Genomic DNA, 22,360 nt, shown 5'->3' on the forward strand with positions numbered 1-22,360 from the left:
CAAGCAGATTGGTAAGTTTATACTAGATGTCAGACATAGCTTGCTTTATTATTATTATTTTTCCACTGATCCAGTAACTAAACTAAAACAGTTTTCGAGAGTAGACGTGCCAGTTCAGCTTAACCCTGGTACCTGCGGGCCCACGAGACGCATCCGGGCGGCAGAGAAAGTGCTTTCCGGTCTCTTGTGCTTTTCCTTTAACCTCAGCTTCCAACACAGCGCCCAGCCTCGCTTTCAAGTCCTCGCGGTTAATCCAGCCCCTGAACTGGTCTCGTCGGGCGCACTCGGCAAGCCTCAGTAGCATCTGCGGCCTCCGACGCGAGGGAAGATGGCAGGAGAGAGACACACGGAGCTCGGAAATTCGGTCACTAGCCAACGGCCTGCTCTCAACCTTCGTATTTTAATATAAAATATTCATACAGCAAGCGACACGTCTGTGTGCTCGCTGGGGGCGGTTACTGGTGAGCGCCGGGCCAAGGAAGCGCTCTCTCCGGCATCGAGGAACGGAAAAGGTCATTCCAAACGCGACTGGGCTGTTGCTTTAAAGGCAGGGACATCTTACAGCAGCACTTCCTCTGTCACCCCCGAGTCCCGTTCCCGTCCGCCAGCGTCCCCGTTGGGAAGTCCTGCTCGCGGCTCCCGCGCCACGGCCTTCTCCCGCCACGGGTGAGCCTCGCTCCTGTCCTCCTGTTCTGTGACTTCTTCAGTTAAGAGTTAAAGAATAATTACTGTTGCTCTAAAGAGGAGTTAAGAGCCCGGGGTGCGGGCCACGTCCTGCGGCGGGTGTCATGTCTCCGGGAGCTGGTTGATGTCCGTCAGCTTGGTGTCGTTGAGAATCGCCCGGATCCTCTCCAGGGAGCCCGCTTGCCGGATTCGCTCCAGCTGCACCTGGGGGGCGACAGTGAGTCAAGTGCGTGGCCTCCTGCCGGGCCTGGCCCGCTGGCTCACCGAGACTGGTCACCGCAAGAACGAGCACATGCCAAAGACAACCCCCTCTGGGGCACCCCGGGGGCTCCGTCAGGTGTCCGACTCTCGATCTCACAGCTTTGTTGGCGCGAGCCCCACGTCGGGCTCTGTGATGACAGTGTGGAGCCAGCTTGGGATTCTCCCTCTCCCTGCCCCTCCCCTGCTCATGCTCTCTCAAAATAAGTTTAAAAAAAGGCTAACCCCCCAAAGCTGTGTCCAGCAGGCCCCGTGAGGTGCCAGGACCACGGGAAGGGGGAGGAGGCTGGACCCCTGAACCCCAACACTGTACAGCTGAGTCACAAGAAAACACAAGAACCCAGCTTCGAGGGTCCGGAACGATAGACTGTCACTGTAGGTTTCCGTCGGGGGACCTAGGGAAGGGAACGCAGGGTGCACGCCAGGGGGCACGCGGTGCTGGGGACAAGGAGCCACGGTCCTTCAGGGACCTCAGGACACAACACGTAAAAGGCTCTCGGACAGAGAAACCAAGCGTCGGGACGGGCCCGGCGGGAGGGGTGTCAGCGGTACGCGGAAGACACGGCGCTTCGCCGGGAGACGGGCCTCGTGGCCAGTGCCACCCAGGCGTCTGGCCCGCAGGGTCGTGCGTCTGCTCACGCCTCTACCCCGCTAGCTACTGGCGGCGTCGAGTCCGGGCCCGGCAGATTGCCGGGGGTCCCCACGTGCCTCACCTGCAGGGTCTGAGAAAGCTTCACAAAATCCCTCTGTACTTGCTCGCTGACGTCTAGTTCCGTCTGCAGCCTCTGAGCTTTGTTCTTCTCCTCAAACAGGAGCTGCTCCACAGTCGCCTACAAAATACGAATTTTGCCTGAGAATTAATGCCAAGGAGCCGCAGGTCCCAGTCCTCCGGGACAGCCAGGGACCCGGGGGAGGGGTGGGGGCTGGGGGGTCCCCCCCAGCCCATCAGGCTCCCTCCGCAGGCACGGCCGCCGGCGGCCTACAAGCTTGCTCTCGGTCGCCCTAAGATGGCCGGGAGTGAAAGCCAAGCCCCCCCTCCGTCCCGCCGCTCACCCTCACCCCTCGTGGCCCAGGGACCACGACTCATCAGCAAAAGGCGGAAAGCAGCTGCTAAGATCGGGAGCTTTCCCGGCAACGTGGACAGAAACTTCAGAATTAACCAGGACGATCCACACACCCAGAAGTCTGTGCACTCGGAGGTGTGACCCCGCGGCTCCAGGGGACCCTCCTAGGAATCCTGCCCCACGGTCAAGCCCACGCACTGGGGTTGTATCTGGACTCCCCTTGGGCGGCAGACACTGGGGAGGTCGGGCACACGGAAGGACCTGGTGACGGGAGGGCCTCCGGCTGCGGGCTGGGCCCGCGACGCGGGCGTGACCCGATTCCAGCAAGGGCATCTCGTCCTCCTTCCGCAAGCGGGGAGCCTCGGTGGCTCTCAGGGGCCCTATGCTGAGCTGTGGCGCTCCTCCCCAAACAGGCAGGATGTGACTCCCTGTGCCTGGCACGACTGTCACTAAACGATCAACGACAGTGTCACCTTCGCGGCCGTCTCCTTCCTCAACTGCTCTCCCAACGTGCTCTTCGTCTCCTGCACGCTCTCCAGCTGCCGAGACTTCTCTCTCAGCGACGACTCCAGCTGTGGCATAAAGACGGACCGGGGAGCTGAGGACCCGCCCGGGGCCCCCGCGGCCCTCACCCCGACTCTGGTTTGTCGCCTGTGTCCAGCCAGGGGGTGCCACCACCCCCCGCCGGCCGCCCATGGGGTGAATGTGACATTCGTGACACTCACCTGTCCTTTTTCCACTCTTATTCTTTCTAGTTCGGCTTTTAGGCTAGAAACGGAGGCTGGAAGGGAAAGGGAGCAGCGCCAGCACTCACTGATTATTCTGCACATTCACGTTTTCGCTTACGCCCCTTCCCCCGTCACCTGCGGCTCAAACTGAAAGGGGTCAGACCCTGATCCCGGGGAACCGACGCCCTTCGACAACCCCACCAGCCGGCAGCGGCCTCAAGCCCAAGCGCAGGCAGAGGCCACGCGGACACAGTGTGGCGTGGACCGTGTGGACACCAAACGTCCCCGTCGAACTCGGGAGGAGGGGGCGGTGGCCCAGCGGGGCTCTCCTGACACGGAGCTCCTGGAGGGAGGGAGCGGCTTCTGTCGTTAAGGCCCAGTTGAATCTGGATTCGCTCTGGACGAGTCACAAGTGAGACCCTTCCTACACTCCTTCCTGCGGTCCCCGTCCCCGCGACCCGTGCCCCCGCGCCGCAGCCCGCCTTCACCTAGCTCTTCCTTGCAGTTTTCTATCTCCAGCTGCAGAGTCTCTTCCAGATTCTCCTTCAGACACTGCTCCGCCTGAATCTGCTCCTTCAGGAACAGGATCTCGGCCTTGAGCTTCTCCTCCGTGTGCTCCGCCGCGGTGCGCACGTGCACGATGCTCTCGCGGTAGCTGAGGGCCAGTTCCCGCAGCGCCTGCACCGGGGACACGCGTTACCAAGCTGGCGGGGCGGCCACACGTCTCCCGCGACCAGAACCTCGGGGGTTTCGCGCGGTTCGCTCGCTGCGACTGGGCGCCAGCTCCCTGGGGGCAGGGGGCCCGCGTGCTCCCCTTCAGCACAGTGTAGATAAGACCCTTCGGGCCAAAAACGTGCCCCGTGGACCAGACAGCTCTCCCTCCAAACGGTCTCCTACGCGGAAAAGTAAAACCATTCCTGACTTACGGTGTGGGGGTCACTCTGAACAGCCGGGGGCTTCCACAACCAGCTGGGGGAATCTGAGGGGAGGCAGGGGGTGAGGACCGAACAGGCGGAAACTCGGAAGCCAGCGTGGAATCGGGGCGGACCGAGCATGTTAACTGGCTCATGTACTCACTCGAGCGCTACACTCGGCCAGGGGCATGGACAGCAAAGAGCGGCTTTCTAAGGTGACCAGCTGTTCTTCCAGAATAAGTTCAGTTTAAACCCTGTTTCCCTAAACTTAGTTTTCTTCTTTAAAAAAGTTCAAGTATTTCCTAACGCTAACGTAAACACTGGGACTAATCTTAAGCTACCCACCAGAAGTACATAAAATAAATACCAGCAGTAAAAAGAGGAAGGAAAAAACGGTGACAAAAACGTCCCAAGATTTATTCCTGGGGCAGCTCTAAGAATCACGGCTTACAGGCTAGACTGGTTACATCCTTGGAGCGTTCTTGGAAGTTGTTCTAAATCTAGGAATTCCAAGTCTGGAGAGCTTGGAGAAGAGGGATCCCCTGCCCAAAGGGACAGCTCGGCAGAGGTGGAAAGTGGCCGAGAACACAAGCAGACAGGTCCCCACACTTTCTCGGCCGAGATCAGCCACCAGTTCAGAAAGGAGAGCGAGTGCCCCCGGAGCACCGGTGACCTGTAGACACGATCGGGAGGGCAGGGCGCCCAGTGAGTACACAGAAACGAAAACCAGAAGTTGGTTTTTAAATAATTCTTAGTATTAAAAGAACTAAAGTGGCTCCTGGGCGGCTCAGTTAAGCATCTGAGTCTAGATTTCAGCTCAGGTCACGATCTCCGAGCTCGTGAGATCAAGTTCCCACAGGGGCTCACGCTGACAGCACAGAGCCTGCTGGGGATTCTCTGCCCCTGCCCCCACTCAAGCACCTGTGCGTGCGCTCTCTCTAAAAAAGAAAAACCAGAAATGATCTGGTCCTGCACGAGGAACTTACAGACCAATTCGGCTACGGGTTCTTGGGATGCTGAGAGCACGAGTGACAGGAGAAAAGCCAGACAGGCTGGGCTTTCTCAAAGATCAGAACTTTTGTGCACCATCAAGGAAGCGGAAGAGAGCGTCCACGGGACGGGAGAAAACGTCTGCCGATCATTTTCCCGGTAAGGGACGTGCATCTGGACTATATACTGAGCCCTCACCACTCAACAGTAGAAAAGCGGCCAGCCCAACTTAAAAACGAGCAAAAGAGGGGGCACCCGGGTGGCTCAGTCAGATGAGCATCTGAGTCTGGATCTCCGCTCAGGCCTCGCTTTCAGGGTGGTGAGTTGAAGCCCTATGTCGGGCTCCACCAGCGTGGAGCCGACTTAAAACAAACGTGAAAAATAAAAGCGAAAGACCTGAACAGACACTCCTCCAAGGAAGACCGACGAATGTGCAACACAAGGAGAGGTGCTCGGTACCGGCCGTTAGGGGCAGCGCAGATCGGAACCATGGCGGACGCCGCTTCGTGCCCACGGGCACGACTGGAGTAAAAGCGACAAGCGCCAGCGAGCACGTGACAAATCCTCACACGACTGCCGTGGCCTCGCAGCCCCAGTAGAAACAAACAGGTCCGTCCACGCCCAAACGTGTACACGAACGTTCATGGCAACATCCGTAGCCGTCCGCACGTGGGAGCGCCGCCAGCAGCCAGGCGGAGAGACAAACCAAACGGCCCTCCGGCGGCCAGTGGGAACGGCACCCGGGCCCCCGCTATGTGGAGTGCGGGTGAGCCTGGCGCGAGTGCCCGTGTGGAAGCCAGACACAGAAGTCACAGCCCTGGGAGCACAACAGGTTAGCGGTTGCTTCTGGCTGCGGGGAGGGTGGGGGGGATAAACACGTTCTGAAACGGACTGTGGTCACATCTGCGAACACCCGAAAAACCGCCGAACTGTACACGTTAAACGGGTGATTTCTTTCGCATGTGATTTATATGTTGGTAAAGCCTGTTTTTAATAGTTAAAAAAAAATTTTTTTAATGTTTGCTTATCGCTGAGAGAGAGAGGGAGAGACCGAGCACAAGTGGGGGAGGGGCAGAGAGAGAGGGACACACAGAATCCAAAGCAGGCTCCAGCTGTCAGCACAGAGCCCAACGTGGGGCTCGAACCCGCGGACTAAGAGATCCTGACCTGACGTGAAATCCAGAGTCCGCTGCTTAACCGACTGAGCCCCAGGGGCCCCGGTAAAGCCTGGTTTTAAAAAGAACTGGTAGGGGCGCCCGGCCGGCTCAGTCAGCGGAGCGTGCGGCTCTCGATCTCGGGCTGTGGGTTCGAGCCTCACGTGGGGTGTAGGGAGGACCTGGGAGCAAAGCCTTAAGAACTAAGAGAAAGCACCAGCCGAAAGAAGCGGTAGCCGCTTCAGAACGGACGAGTCCTGTGTCCGCGCGGCGGGGGGCGGGTTACCTCGACGGTGTCCGGGAGGATGAAGTTCTCCGCCTGCTGCAGGGAGGCGTGCAGGCTGTGCTTCCCCTGCAGGCTGTCGTTGTCCTTCTGCAGCCGCGCCAGCTCTTCGGACACCCGCTCCCGGGACTGCGTCAGCGCGGCCTGACACCGAGACAGAGAAGGTGAACCCCGTGCTCGCGGCCGGGCGCCACCAGGGCGGGCAGCGGCGGGTGCGGGGTGGAGGGCGGGGAGGCGCGCGGAGAGCAGCCCCGGGGCCTCCGTGCGGCCCGACTTCACGCGGGCCGAGGACAGAGCTGCGAAGGGAGCATCCGGGCTCGCTCTCCACGGTGCCCACCGAAGGCTCCGAGCGGTGAGCCCCCGGCCCACGTCCCCGCACCAGACAAGCGCCGCCGTCTCCGCCGGGCGGAGGCGGCGGAGAGCGTCACGACCTCGACCAGACCGAGCGTGAGCCGCAGGACGACGGTCTCCCCCGGCGTGTATTCGCCACAAGCCCGGGGACCGAGCACGGCCCTGGGAGCCCAGACCCTGGAAGAGAGCACTCGGGGATCTCCGCGCGGGGGCTGCAGGGACGCCAGGCGGCTACGCTGCGCGCTGACCGCGATGCACCTTCAGGTCTTTCGGGAGGCCTCGCGTCAGTGAAGAGTTACTCTGTTTGAGCATGTGATAAAATCCTACAAAAGTGCTGGGCTTCTGCTCATTTGTAATACTGAGGCATTTAACTTACATGACGTACAAACGTGGAATACTCACTCCTCCAACATTTATTAGCAGCTGCCTCTCCGTCGGGCATTCTGCTGCGCACCGGGACATGGAGGCACAGGACCGACACCGGGCCCCAGAGAAGCTCCCGGCGCAGCGGAGGGAGAACCGACCGTGACCCGGCCGAGCTGCCGGCGCGGCCAAAGAGACGGGGGGCGGCAGGGTGGGGGGAGGCGGGGAGCGCAAGAGCATGGCCCAGAGAGGGCCGCTGCTGCGTCCTCAAGGACACACAGGCTGCGGGCGGGCAGACAAGGTCTTGCACAACCTGGCAGGTTTTGCTTGCACGGACTTCAGACCAGACTCAGCCGTGCTTCGGGCTCGCTCCTACCCACTCAGCCAAATACCGGCGTCCAATGGCTGGCGCTTGAAAGAAGGGAAAGAATCAAATGCATGCACTTGCTTACTTTTGTAACGAGAAAAACACAACGATAAACCAAAAGTAAGTTAAAATGATCCTACACGGGAGGGGGCAGGAGCGGGCTGAAAAGATCAGAAAACAGAAGAAATCTGAGAGTGTGCAAGCTTGCACAGTTCTGCCTTGTGAGCTGTGCTGGGTGTTCAAGGAAAAGTGAATCCAAAAATTAATACAAACAGAAACCAAGAGAGCTAATTTAAGTAACTTTTAAACACAGTACGCAGACTGTAAATCCCTAGCTGGGATACAGTCTAAGAGCCAAAAGAACCACAGACAAACCCTGGGTTTCACTTACTAATTTTGCAGTTGGTGGCCGTGTTAACGGTCCTTCTGCAACAATTCCGTCCCCACCTTGACCAAGCAGTCACCTTCACATCACCGATAACGGGGCACCTGTCAGGACGTGCGCCTCGCTGCCCTGAACTCCCGCTGCATCAGTTCATCTCCGCGCTGTTCTTGCCCAGAATCTAACCTGAATCCAGTCACGGAAACAATCAGACACGCGATTCCCCCAGACAGCCGGTCTGGACCCTTGGAAAGTGTTAACGCCACTAAAGCCAAAAACAAGTGGTGACTGCTCGAGATGAGAGGAGGACTGGTTCCTCCATCAAAAAGTCAAAGTGAGAAACTGGAACCACCACTGAAAACCCCCAGGGACTCTGGGGACAACGGTCACGCCTCTCTGTGCTGAGAAGGTGTGTGTGGACGCACCCGGCAGCGCCTACTTACAGCGGCTCAGGAAACGCGGGTACGTGCGTGGACGAAAGAGTGACCTACCGCTGCCACGCGTGTGAAAACGTGGCAAAATATTAACTGGTAAATCTAACTGAAGGTTTTCGGAGCGTTCATTCCGCAAACCTCTCGAGGCTGAGATCTTTTGCGATGTTGGGGGAAACGCTAAGATCCCAACCCCTGCCGCGTCTGCGCTTCTCGGAAGGCACGCCAGAACTGGAGCTCCTTGCTCTCCGTGCAAGAACCTTCGAAGGTAACCCCCAGAAAACGGTTCCTGGGACCTCAACCTCATGCAACACTCCTCCAGTGTCACCCACAACACACTCGCTTAAAGCGGAATCCACCGGAAAGTGTTTGCGAAGGCAGCCGGGGCTTAGAGGGCACGTGGGGAGGAGTTGAGGGAGGACAGAGAAGAGCACGGAGGCTAATGGGATGACACTTGTGGGCATCCCCAGTGGTTTCTAGGCAACGACTATGATCTCGAATTCTCTGAGCACTGGGAAGACCCTACACTCCCCGTCAGTGACCAGAAGGGCAGCTCCTCAAGAGACCAGGGCCAGAATTCGGGGATCGCCTCAAAGGCCACTCGGCTGCTGACCCAATGCCGATCAGAAACAGCATCTCCATGCGGCCGGAGGCGGCTCCGTGGGGTCACCCAGCAGCCCCGGCCGTGCCATCATCTACGAAGGGCCCTCAGACGCAGGCTCCGACTCAGGAAAAGCACGAACCCAGCACATGGAACCAGTCTGGGGAGAAGCGAGGCCCAAATCTGGGGGGCTACTCTGCAGGGGTCCCAGCCAGCCCTTCGTCAAGAAGCTCTCTGCTCCCAACCCCCTCAGGGCAGACGGCCTTCTGGAAGCTTCTCCATGCCGTCAGGATACCTGTGAAATGAATCGGACTGCTTTAAATAAACGAGCTGTTGAGGAAAAGTGCAGGACTGTTCAAAAGCTCCATCCGTTGGGCTTTGGGAGATTTCGATATTCAGCGTGCACTTGGAACCCACAATTAAAGGTTAGTCCAAAGTTTACTCTGTTGAGGTTTCCGAAAGCAGAAAAGTAAAGCAAGTTAAAGGTAAGAATATGTTTTGGTCACGAAGGCAGGTCTGCAAAACAGCTGCACCTTCACATGACCTTCTCTGGTACAGATGTCACTTAGGCCCCGGACAACGGAACAGTGTAACCACCTGGCCAGGAAGGTAAAGTAGCAGAGAGGATTTCAAGACAGAACACAAGGGAGTATATTTCACATAGTTAATGGTTATTGAAACACTGACTTACCATCTGTTCCTGAACATCCCTTTTTGCCTGGGAAAACCCCTGCTGTAAGTCCTCAAGCAAGAGCTCAGACGCTTGGGCTCTTTGGACAAGCGCAGAGATCTTAAAAGAAAAAACGCACACACAGAAAATAGTCAGGAACCTGGTTATTCTGAAACTAACCGTCCCACCCCTGCTCATCTGCTGCCCAGAACTGACGCTTTATTCAATTATCGTAACCCACTCTCATCTCTATACCCCAGAGGCGCGTACACCTTCCATGTCTCAGACCTTCCCATCACACAGGGGCACCAACAGCTCCTGGAGCCTCACCCACCGTACATGGACAGACAGCACAACAAGGACCTCCAAACACAGATGTTAATACATGCTACCTACTTTACTCTTAAAGGAGCCTTAAAAACAAAAAAAACAAAAAAAAAAAATCAATAAAAATTTTGAAACTCTGTCCACACACAAAAAAAGCAGCATAAAGCTTAAATGAATCTTCTCTGAACTAGCTTTAATCTTCCAAGATGATTTACTTAAAAGTGAGAAACATGGGGCGCCTGGGTGGCACAGTCGGTTAAGCGGCCGACTTCGGCTCAGGTCATGATCTCGCGGTCCGTGAGTTCGAGCCCTGCGTCGGGCTCTGTGCTGACGGCTCAGAGCCTGGAGCCTGTTTCCGATTCTGTGTCTCCCTCTCTCTGACCCTCCCCCGTTCATGCTCTGTCTCTCTCTGTCTGTCCCAAAAATAAATAAACGTTGAAAAAAAAAAATTAAAAAAAAAAAAAAAGTGAGAAACACATGATTAACATTACCAAACTCTGAACTCTAATGTCTATTTAGAGAGACACACACAGAGCACAAGCTGGGAAGGAACAGAGAGACAGAAGGAAACACAATCCAGAGCAGACTCCAGGCTCTGCACTGTCAGCACAGGGCCCGACGCGGGGCTCGAACCCACGAACCATGAGATCATGACCTGAGCCAAAGCAAAGTCAGATGCTTAACCAACTGAGCCACCCAGGAGCCCCTAAACTCCCTGAGAAGGTTCATGTGAAAGTTGGTGACTCATACATAATAATCAAACTAAATTTGTTTAGACGTTCCGTTTTTTAATGTATTGATTTCTTTTGAGACAGAGCAGGGTGTGTGTGGGGGGGGCGGGGGCAGAGACAGGGAGAAAGAGAATCCAACAGGCCCGCGATGTCAGTTCAGAGCCCAACGCGGCGCTGGAACCCACGAACTGTGAATCATGACTTGAAATCAAGAGTGGGACACTTAACCGACGTAGCCACCCAGGCTCCCGTGTTTAGGTGTTTACAAAGTTATTATTGCCAGGATTCACGTGAACCAAACCCCCTGCTGAGCATTAAGAAAACCAGACAAAAATATGAAAGGTATCTACCCGAAGGCACCAGAGAACAAAACAAAAGGAATCGCAGAGCCGAGGACCAGATCAGGACCCCCGGAGGGAGGGTGGAGCAGAGCAGCATCTGGAACAGTCCTCTCTAGAAGCACGTGCCAGTCCCAAGAGAAACAGCGGACACGGGAAGCTGAGCACCCCACGACAGAGCGACAACAGAGTAGAGTCCAGAACCCACAACGCAAAGGGACCCTGGTAAGCACACTGCACTTTGGACTGGGTCCCCAGAAGGCTGCATCCTAGGGTAAGGGAAGAACTTAAAATAACCCAACCTTCGCAAGTTCAGAAAACGTCAATTTCTATGTCTGGTTCGGGTGGCCCAAGATTGTTAGCACCACCAGTTCCTTGCCTCTCATCAGGAAAACGGCTTTATGTTATTCCAGCATATTCACATACAGTGTCAAGCACACAAGAAAAATGCACAAAGAAAGGACAAGAACAAAAAGAAACAAAAAAAAAACAAAACAGGTAACAGAAACACCTAAAATGAATCCAGATGTGTGGATTATTGGAGACAGACTTTTAAATTAACTATATTTGACTTGTTTAGAGATTTAAAAGACAGAATTTAGAATTTCCAGAGAACTGGAAACAATGGAAAATAATTAAGCGGAAAAAAAATCAATTAAATTAAAAATTCAATGGATGAATTTAACAGACTAGACCCATCTGAAGAGAAAATTAGTGAACTGTAAGACAGATCTGAAGAAAATAAGCAACGACAAGAGATGGAAAACACAGAAGAGGCTTAAAAAGCCATAGAGATTAAAACATGAAGGTCTCACATGTACAAACCTTTAAAGAAATATGGCCAATGGAAAAACGACTAGGAGAGCAAAAAATAATTTCCCTGTAACTTCACTCCTAGATACCCTCCAGAGAAACGAGGCCACACACCCACCAGAGACACACAGAAGCATTAGAAAACATACTCGTTCACAACAGCCAGAAACTAAATACAATCCACGTATCCCTCAACTGCAGAATGGATCGAGCACCGATATCCAACTACTGATACACAGAGCAACACGCAGGAGTTTCAAAGAATCGTCAATCAACGACCAGATGTGAAAGGTTCCGCACGACAGGATTCCATTGATATGAAGTTCAAGAACAAGCACTACAAACAGTGTCAGAAGTCAGAATACCGCCTGCCTCTACGTGCAGGCAGGCCAGGTGTTTATTTAGAAAGCGCAGGAGTGTACTAGAAAGTTCTGCATCTTGCTCCAGGTGAGGATCACCCTGGTTACGTTTTTTCACATGTTAAAATTCATCCAATTTTACACTTGAGGTTTCTATACTTTATGTCTAACTCAATAAAAGCAAGGTTTTAAAAGACTCATGATGGCTTATGATGTAAGACGTCAATTCAGGAATCCAAGAAACCCTGTGAACCCCAAAAGCAGGAGAAATATGAAAAAAAAAAATACACATAGGTACAGCACAGTAAAACTGCTAAAACAAAAGCCAAAAAGAACATCCTTAAAATAGCCAGGGGAAAAAATAACATTATACCTTCAAAGAAGCAATAGTAAGACTGACAGCTGACTTCTCGTCAGAAACACGGAAGCCAGAAGCAATGAACAGGAACTTCAAAGTGCTAGAAGAAAACAGCGTGAGCGCTCGGAATTTCACAGCCAGCCAAGTACCCTTCTAGAAGGTGGAAACGTAAAAATCCATCTAATGGACAAAAATACGAGAGACTGGAGACTTCCAAGATGGACTAAACCCACCGCGGCCTTTCTCTACCCTGATGACTAAAGACTCTGGATAAATACAAAGGGCAGGGACCCAAGGACGCTGAACACTGAGCAGAAGCAGAAGGTTTGGAAAAGGAAGTCCAAGCGGGAAGAAGCACCAGGATGGAATTTACTGCTCACGGGGCAGGGGGGCGGCTACTCCTCGGCAGCAGAGCAGCTCAGCGGACAAGACTCCACCGACCACAGCACCAGCGCAGGGTCCCCGCAAGCTCAACAGCAGGGGCGCGTTCTCGGGGAGGAGGGTGAGAGAAAGGGTCCCCGCACAGGTCCCACACCCGCCCCTGCGCTACACAAATGAACACGTCCGAAGGCTTTGCAAAGACGTTAAAAACCAAGCTGGTGTTAAAGCACCACTCACAGGGGGCTAGTCACAACCTGCTAACTGAACTTAATCAGACGAACAGAATCCTGAGTCGCACACACAATATCCACAGCTCCCAGGATACAATCTAGGAGCACCTGGCATCGAGAGAATCAGGAAAACGGGCCCCATTCTCCAGGGAGAAGGAACGCACACACGCCGACCCCATGACGGCGCGGGGGAGTCATCAGAGGCTGTGACGCGGGTATTGTAACTGTGCTGTGTGAGGCAAAAGTAAATGCTTTGAAATGAATGAAAACATAGCTCTCAGCAGGGAAATAAAAACTTAAAAAAGCAGCAAGTGAAAAATTTACTATCGGTCACAGCACGGAAATTGGCACCAATGGAAGAGAGTCCTGACCCTGACCCCCCACACATACTCACTTGACGAGTGACAAAGGTGACCTCGCAGAGCAGCAGGAAAAAGGTGATCTCACTAAATGTACAGAAACTGGCTATCCATATGGAAAAATTAAATCTTTACGTCACCTATAGTATATACGTAAAAGTCAGTTCTGGATGGATTTCTAGACAGAAACATGACTATATACTGAATATATATGAAACGTCTTTATGATCCCAGGGCAAGAAGACATTTTTAAAAAACAAAACAAAACACACAGAACAAACATCAGCAATCATAAAGGACCAATGGGGTGTCTCTGGGTGGCTCAGTCGGTTGAGCATCCAACTCTTGATTTTGGCTCAGGTCATGATTTCACGGTTTGTAGGTCTGAGCCCCCCCATCGGGCTCTCTGCTGACACTGCAGAGTCTGTTTGGGATTCTCTGTCCCTCGCTCTCTGCCCCACCACTATTCGTGCTGCGTCTCTCTCAAAATAAATAAACTTTAAAAACAAAAGATCAATAAATTTGACTACATGAAAGTTAACTTCTGTTCAAAAAGACACCATTAAAATACTGAAAACATAAAGCACTGATGAGAAGACATTTGTCCCACATATCACCAAGAGGCCCTAGTAAGGTTATGTAAAGAATGTCTAGGGGCGCCTGGGTGGCACAGTTAAGCGTCCGACTTCAGCCAGGTCACGATCTCGCGGTCTGGGAGTTCGAGCCCCGCGTCGGGCTCTGGGCTGATGGCTCGGAGCCTGGAGCCTGCTTCCGATGCTGTGTCTCCCTCTCTCTCTCTGCCCCTCCCCCGTTCATGCTCTGTCTCTCTCTGTCCCAAAAATAAATAAACGTTGAAAAAAAAAAAATTAAAAAAAAAAAAAAAAAATGTCTAACAAATCAGAAAAATAACCAAAAATAAATAAAACCAAAAGAGACGACACAATAGAAAAATCAGCATAAGGCTTGAGGAGGAATCACACACACACACTGACGCCCTGTGTCCGATAAACACCAGAAACGCTAAGTACCCGCAGCGGTCATCAGAACTGAGCCCCAGTGCACCACCCACCCACCCAAATGGCTACAATTAAAACAACAAAACGAAGTCACTGGGCCCCAGGAATCACTCCCTCGCGCTGCTACAAGCTGTGGAAAGCTGGCATCATCACCTACTGGAGTTGAACACAGTTTGGACACTGACCCAGGCCGTCCGCTCCTGGCATCTACGCAGCGGGAGCACAGGCCACCGGCCCGACAGACCTTTCAGAGAACAATTACTCCTAATTCCCCAGAGCCGGAAACTGGCCCAGCGCCCGTCAGGACGGACAGACTGACGCACGGGCACAAAGGCTCAAGGAGAACACAGCGTGGCCACAGGCACCGGGCCAGACTCTCAGGACGCGCGAGGAGGGACGGGGACAGGAATACACACCACCGATCCGATGGCGTCGAAGTCAGGACGGGGGTTGTCCCCTCTGGCAAGGGGCGGGGGGGGGGGGGGGGGGGTCCCGGGGCCCTGGCTCGGGTTCCATTACGCGATCTTGGCAGCGTTCACACAGAGGTTAGTTCCGGTAAGTTTGCTAGATCTGTGTATGTTTGAGAGTCTTCCATTTGCACACTTTTCAACAGTCATAGCATAACTGGGATCGCTCCTGTCAGGAAGGTGTTTTGTGCAGCAGAAAAAAACTGGTCAAAATCAAAGGGGAAAGGAGAACCCGAGCCTGACGACATTCACTAACCAGTTATGGCCCAAGGTATAGATACAGATGGATACTTTTTTAAAAGAAATCTGCAAATCAGCAGCAGAAGAAGGTCAGTAAGAGCTCTTCGCTATCTGGGGACAGGAACCGCCGGGCCTCGAGGCCTGGATGACACACGCGTGTCCTCCGCGGCGAGCGCGCGCACCTGCTGGCTGCTGTCTTCGGCGCTCCGCTTCAGCGACTCCTCCAGCTCCTGCCGGTCCCTCATCGTCTTCTCCAGCTGGTCGTTGGCTTGCCTCAGCATCACCTGCAGTTTCTTCACCTGCGCGATTTTCAGTGCCAATTAGAAGAAAGCACCGGAATTCATTCATCAACGTAAAAAAAAAAAGCCCTAATTCCAAACGTTTTAAAAATCTCAATCTCCTCTTTTTTCTCCCTGAGAAACGGCACAGATTTGCCAATTCAGAACGAATGACCTCACGTGATGACCGCAGGGCGCGGTACGGCTAACCAGCCACTCTGCACGTGGTGATCTCGCCCTGAGTCCTTCGGGCCAGGGCCCCGCCCCCTCGCCCTGGCCCATCCTCTGCCTTCCCGTCTGCAGTCCGCACTTCCAGTATGAATCGTCTACACTAAAGTCAAAACACGTTATTTCCCTACTTAGAATTTCCAACCTCGGCCCAAAGTCTTCAGGGTACAATTCAAATGCCTCCGCCCCTACCCTGCCCCTCCAGGACCTCATCCTGGCCTCCCTTCACCAGCATCCTTCCCCTTCCCTCCAGCCCCACGCCGCCCCGCCTGTGAGCTGTCCTTTCTGCCGTGCCCGCCCGGACCCGAGTACCCCGGACCGGTGAGGGACCTGCACGGACAAAGCGTCAGCACGATGCCCACCGAAGGGGCTGGATGACACCAGAAGAACTCCTCTCTTCCTCCTACGGACTCTGACAAGCCTGCTGTCCCGAGGTCCTACGTTTCCTGAATGCTGCTGACGAGTCGCGATCAGACGCCCAGACAGGCGCTCGTCAATCTCTGCACACCCCGTCGACCAAATCTCAATGTCTGTGACCCCATACACTAATCTCAACGGATGCACACGTTTCTGACAAGGAGTAGGCGGTAAGCGATGAGGATGCGCCCCTCTCCCACCACGTCGGGAAGCACGTCCTGTCGGCGACCACGCCGGGAGCGCGTGCCCCGCGGCGCTCCTGCTCCTGCTGCCCGCGGGCCGAGCCCCCCGCGTGGGGCCGGGCGAGCTGGGCCGGCTGGGCTCCGGTGTGCGCTCACCGGAAACAGAAGTGACGCTGCACGCACCGGGCCGCCGCGCGTGTGACGCGGATGCACTTCAGGGAGCGGATGGGCACCCCCGGCGCCGACCCCAGCCGCCCACCCGGCCGAGCACACCCACCTGGTCTCGGGTCTCGGCCTCCTGAGTCTGAATCCCTTGCAGCTGCGTCTCGTAATTGGAACACATGTCACAGCGCCTGCCGAGTTTGTTTCCAGCGTTATGTACCTGAAGGCACCAGAACGACGTCTTACCAGGCGGAACGAGGTGCTCCTACGTCGTGTACGTGAACACGTGCGCAGCCTGACCCGTGTCACTCCGAGAACGACACGGGAGAGGTGGCTTCTGCAGAGACTTGCAGCAAGAAGCTACGATACAGGGTCCCCAATTCGAGTATGATCGGAGACTGAGGGACCCACCTTATAACCGGGTGGCCAAGGGCCACAAAACACCTCGTGTGAGGAAAACACAAGGCAAGAGGCGCCAGGCCGGGACGGTCACAGCCTAGGTGGGTGCCGCCGACCAAGGGCGGGGGGGGAGGGGTGCGGGGAGGAATCAGCGCCCCCTTCCCCCGCCCCCCCCCCCCCCCCACCGCACGCAGGCAGCCCCAACGCGAACCACCCGGAGTGCCCTCTCTCGCACGTGTTCCACACGAGGCCGTGGGGAGCAGTTTCCGTCAGGCTAGTCAGCGATCCCACTCATGGATCCACAGCTGCTCACAGAGACATGGCCCCGGGGAAAGAAAGCACTAGAAGTCACAACACCTGGCCTCTGACCCACGTCTCCCTGCTCGGAGGAGAAACCCAAGCGTTTCTTGTGGCCTGAGACCAACCCTCACCTGCAGACCGGAGACAACGTCATCACTACCCAAGGTTCCAGCAGGCAGGGTGTGGGACGGTGGGGACCGCGGGGACGGCTCCGTCACCTCCGAGGCCACGTGCGAGTGCGCACGGACACTTCCGGCTCCCAGTCGTACGTCTACATTCGCCAACACTCGCGGGAGGCAAGTTAACCCGTCCAGTGTTTCCCACCCCCTCCTCCAGCCCACCCGCAGCACCAAGTGCCGACAGCATGCGTGCTTTGCACGTCCAGGAGTGAGCAGGAGTCTGCCAAGCAAACCACATCCGGGCTGCGCCCGCGTAAACTCGACCGTGCCCCGGCTTCAGGCGGGACACCAGGTGGAGGGGGATCACGCTCTGCGTGACTAGAGGCCCCTGCTCTGCCACGGTCACTGGGAGCAGCAGGAGCGCAGCATAACAGGCCGAGGACGCGTGTGCACGGCGACCCCAGGGGTGCCTCCTGAGCGAACACCAAATCCCAGAGCTACCCAGGAGCCCTCCAAGCAGACAAGAGGGCAAAAGTCAGAGAGCAGCTCACCTCCTTCTGCAGGAGATTCCACTCTGTCTCGCTGACTAAGCGGTAGCCGCTGGGGGACACGTACGCACTCTCCACGCCCTGGGTGACGCTGGAGAGGAGGGACGCGGTCTCTTCCTGCTCTGGTGTCATGGCCTTGATTGCTCTCTCCTGGTCTTTGGTTAACATAAACCCACTTGGCATCTGCAGCGACCCCAGGGAGGCGGTGTCAAAGTTCTCAGACACCGAATCCGCTCCCACCAACGGCCCAAAATCCGACTCATCCAGGTTTCCAGCAGACTTTGCCTTGTAGTTGTAGCCCAAAGCTTTGGATTGCAGCGAGCCCGAAGGCCCCAGGCTGTCCGTGGACTGTGCTCTCCTGAGGCCGTCTTTAAACGTGTCGCTGTCCGATTTACTGAACGGGTCTCCAGACGGCAACAGCAGGTCTGCATCTAAGGAGTGCACGGAGCCGCGGGTGCTATCCAGGCGCTCCTGATCCTGAGATGGGAGAACGCACAGCGCCCAGTTAGACGACTCTCTAGACTCAAAGAGAAAAGCTACCGTACACGTTACGTAGGACGATCGTTAGCACGCTCCTCCACGCGCTCTGAACAGTTACTGAGTGTCTGCTACCTGCTGGGCACTAAACCAGGCACTCGGTACAACTGCAACCCTCACCTCGACGTGTTCACAGTTTCGTGCAAAAAAACTAACAAGCAAGCAGGCTATTAGAATGCCCTCGGTAATAAAATTACAGGCCAGAGACCTGTACTGGATGTTCTGGGGCCTCAAGGAGGGGCTTCGGCCCAGACGGAAGGGGTCAGGGAAGGGCTCCTTGAAGTACAGGGTCAGGTGTGCTGAGTGGGAGGTGCCTGCTGCATATCCACACGGAGATACCCACCCGATGGATGGACGTAGTCTTTAGAGGCCGGAGAGTGACCACCATATAATGATAGAGCGTCCACAGCAAATCAGAACCCCTAGGAGGAACACCAAACCTGTCCACTTTGGGGATGGACAGAGGAAGGAGTAGCCTAAGTAGAAGGGAAATGAGGAGAATGTCGTGTGCCGGAAGATGTAATCAACACATCAGATGGGGTGCACTTGTGAAAGGAACGAGACGCAAAAGGTACCACGCGGTGTGATCCCATCCACGTGAAACACCTGGAACAGGTGAGTCCACAAAGGCTGGAAAACAAATCAGTGGTTGCCAAAGGCTGAGGGGAAGGAAACCGGGCAGTGGCTCCTTAGTGGATGTGGGGTCTCCTCTGGGGGGATGAAAACGTTTTTTTGTTTGTTTACATTTCGAGACCAGACTGAGATGTTGGTTGCTCAACGCTGTGTATGTACTTAAATGCCACTGAATCGCGCGCTTGTAATGGCTAATTTTACGATGTGCGGATTTCATCTCAATTAAAAACCGCCTGGCGCAGCCCATTCCCAGGTCAGAAACGCACACCGTGCTTCCAGACGCAACCGTACAGTTACCGGGAAAATCAGAAAGTGAGAAAAAAGTCGTAGGTTCTTCTTGAAGTTCAGTGTATTCAATTTAAAGGACTAGTCTTTATTTTAACGTAACATCCTGTCTACTTCATATTGTTTAATGATTTTAAGTTTGCTTATTTATTTTGAAACAGAGTGCAAAGAGTGGGGTGCTGTCAACACAGAGCCCAACACGGGGCTCAAACCCACAAACCGGGAGATCATGACCTGAGCCAAAGTCAGGCGCTTAACTGAGCCTCCCAGGCGCCGCTAAAGTGCTTGTGACCTCGAATTCGGCAGTTCTCTCCCCGAAGGCATCAGTAAGTCCGTGATGATTTGTGCCCAGGGAAGAGTTCCATATAACAGCAATAGGGCATCACTTACCACGATCAAAGCTCCCAGACTAGTGAAAGACAGAACCAGTCTGGCTGCTAGTCTCGCACTCCTCTTTCTGATTCTCTGTATTTTATGATGTTTTGCCATGTGAGGACCTTGCTGGCCAGGCACAGACCGCCCCTCCAAGCTACCTAGTGCCTCTAATCAGTGAAAACTCACCCGTGAACACACCTCTCACATACACCCGACCAGCCCCGTGTCCAGCCGCCTGTCCCTAAGCTTTTCACGCTTGCCTCACTACAGTAAGCCCGTGCTCCCCTCACCCTGAAGCAGCACGGGGCCAGGTACCTGCACCGAGGACAGACGCCACCCCAAGGCCCGCCACACCGTGCACGCCAGCTGGCCTTGCCTTCCCTCCAGGAGTGTCAGAAGCGGCTGCAACCCAGGACCCCTCCCCACAACCTGCTCCTGCTGCCTCACGACCGACTCGGATGCATCTCAGGTGGCTCTACCCGGTGTGCGTGTCACAGGGTCCCTAGAGACCGTGACATAAATTTCTCTTTCAATGGCACTGACCTTTAAACCTGGGCACAAATCCACGAGTACGGCCGTAAGAAATTAGGGAATATTTGCACACCGAAATAGTGTCGGCCGTTAAATACCGGTTGTGGGCAAACGTTTGCAGCATGATATCCGCTGAAACCTTTACGATGGATTTCAGTGAAAAGCAATTTACACAGAACATCACATCCAGTTGCAACATGGGCTACGTTTAAAAAGCAAAAATAGAAACACATATATGTTAACTTTGGAAATGAAGAGAAAGAAAGAAGAGGTACACACCAAAACGCCAGTGGGGACTCTCTCTGGGCAGGAGGGTCACCCACCAGCTCTTTTTGTTTCAGAGGACCTGCCTGCACTTTGCAAGTTTTCCGCACCGAACACACGCTACTTTTGTAGTGAGAAAGGGACACTCTAATCCTGAGGCTAAACACAGGAGGTCCCACAAACTCCAATTGTCTTCAGCTAGAAATCGAGGTCCTTCAAAGCAGCACCGACCAACTTCATGAACACAGGAACACACAGTCCTCAGCTGAACATGAACCATCAGGACACAAGGCGGGTGCACCCGGCATTCAAACCGCAAAACACCAGCCCCGAGAGCCGAAGGTTTTTGAAGAGCCAGGAAATAGTGCTGAGCACAACACATACTACAGACCAAAAGGGACACAATCAAAAGACTTTTGAAAAGCCTCATGGTAAACGACAACAAATAAATCTCCCTTTCTTGTTTTCCTGCTCAAATATTTTCTGGGAAGTCTGACGTTCTTCAAACGTTCCTGCACACGGATACCACATGATACTCGGCAGGACCCGGAAACAGCCCTTCTCCTGGGAGGCAGGCTGTTGAAAGGCACTCGGCAGAATCAGGCTGCTTGGTTCCGTGTGTGCACCCCACAATGAAGACAGTGAGTGACACAGCAATGACGTCCTGCTTCTCAGCGTCCGTTAGGGTGTTTTCCCTTAAAAAAATGAGCAATCCATAAACACGGAGACAGAAGCCACGAGGACGCAGATGACACACAGCCAACACGAATCCGCACACGATCCAGAAGCACAGTCCCCGTGCCCACGGCACCAGACCCCCTCTGTCACCCTGTGTCACAGGCCAGAAATGAGGGGCGGGGGGCAGCACGAACAAGGGTTGTGGGCATGGACACGGCGTGGGGTCACCCAGCTGTGAAGGCCCTTCCGTGGCCAGCCAGGGGCTTCACTTTTACCCTGGGCGGGAACAAGAGCCTGTCCCCTGCTGACGCGGGAGATGGCCGAGAGGACCCAGCGCCCAGAGAGAGGTGGGAGCCAGGCAGCACCCCAGGAGAGGGAGCCCGCGGCGCACAGGGCGGCACGACAGGACAGCGAGTGTGGCCACAACCGCGCAGATGACCAGGCGCTGTGGCACCCGCGCAGGATCTGCCGGGGCACGCAGGGGGCAGCGGGTGGATAGGCCACAGATTGGCCACCTGCGGAGGTGCCCGCTGAGGGGGAGGGGTGTGTCTGTGCGTGCGAGCACGGCCCTGGGGCCACGGGAACGCCTCTGTCCACGTTGGGGCTGCCCGCTCCACCTGACGCCCCAGCCGGAGACCTCAGATCTGCTAACACGGGGGGACGTGCTGTAGGGAGTTCAGTGTGTGAACACTTCACACGCTCTCTTCTAAACAGAAAGCTCCAAGTATTAGCAACATTTAATATTCACATCAGAAAAGATTTTACAGTTTTATCATGTAAAAGTTTTCTCCTATGGTTTTAATTTTGGAACCACGGGGAAAGAGAACGTCTAATGACTTCGGAGATGGTGACAGAAGCCACCACGCGTCTCCAGGAGCACCGCCTAGGGTCTAAAACAGACATAAACACTGCCGTCTTGTCGAATGCCACGCGAGGAGCTGCCTACGTCCTCCCCGTGAAGGACGCACCCGACGCAGGAGAGGCGACACGTGGTCATACCACGTGCGCAGCGACCCTGAGGGCAGACTCACTATACCTCCTCGTTTGACAGCTGGGCTGCAGATTCCTCCTGCGCTAACGCACACACCACTGGCGCCTTCACCTCCTCCTCGACCTCTGCTTTTTTATGGTCCTTCCTCTTGTTCAATCTCTGTTGTTCATCTTCCTCCTGAAAGTCACAGAAAATGCATACATGCGTTACCCAGGCAGTCCACACCTAACGATTCATACGGTTCTTTAGCCACTCAAAACAAACAAAGAGCAAAGCCTTACAAGGAAACTGGACACTGAGGCCTGTTTTGGGATCGCATCTAAGGATATCTGGTCAGAACAAAATGTTGTAATACTAGAGGCACAAAGAAGGAAAGCCCGTCATGAAGACAAACCAGGACACAGGTTCCAAGAAGAGTGTCCATGTGAAAGAAACACGAAACAAACCGCCCCCTCTTCTTCAAGAGAGAAAACTTACATGAACAATTCTCTGGGTGATGAGAGAGACCGCGAGGGCAGGACGCAGCCATCAGAAACACGTACAAATTTACGTGGAACACACAGGAAGGCTTGAA

General features: G+C 54.7%; 1 protein-coding gene across 2 annotated transcripts in view; it reads right to left on the minus strand.

The window, feature by feature from the left end:
• Positions 1 to 12: 12 nt before the first annotated feature.
• Positions 13 to 22,360, minus strand: part of RABEP1 (rabaptin, RAB GTPase binding effector protein 1) — a 100,056-nt gene continuing 77,708 nt past the window's right edge. For both annotated transcript variants that reach the window (XM_053212085.1, XM_053212084.1), the window contains 11 exons: positions 21,832 to 21,963; positions 17,496 to 17,969; positions 16,242 to 16,346; positions 15,042 to 15,158; positions 9,262 to 9,360; positions 6,079 to 6,219; positions 3,223 to 3,412; positions 2,732 to 2,787; positions 2,480 to 2,578; positions 1,656 to 1,772; positions 13 to 888 (listed from right to left, as the gene is read on the minus strand). In XM_053212085.1, coding sequence (XP_053068060.1) covers positions 787 to 888; positions 1,656 to 1,772; positions 2,480 to 2,578; positions 2,732 to 2,787; positions 3,223 to 3,412; positions 6,079 to 6,219; positions 9,262 to 9,360; positions 15,042 to 15,158; positions 16,242 to 16,346; positions 17,496 to 17,969; positions 21,832 to 21,963 — 1,632 coding nt within the window. In that variant the 3' untranslated portion in view covers positions 13 to 786. The remainder of the gene's footprint in view (positions 889 to 1,655; positions 1,773 to 2,479; positions 2,579 to 2,731; positions 2,788 to 3,222; positions 3,413 to 6,078; positions 6,220 to 9,261; positions 9,361 to 15,041; positions 15,159 to 16,241; positions 16,347 to 17,495; positions 17,970 to 21,831; positions 21,964 to 22,360) is intronic.

The sequence above is a fragment of the Acinonyx jubatus genome, chromosome E1 (genome assembly GCF_027475565.1).
Source record: "Acinonyx jubatus isolate Ajub_Pintada_27869175 chromosome E1, VMU_Ajub_asm_v1.0, whole genome shotgun sequence".
In the NCBI taxonomy this organism is placed as follows: domain Eukaryota; kingdom Metazoa; phylum Chordata; class Mammalia; order Carnivora; family Felidae; genus Acinonyx; species Acinonyx jubatus.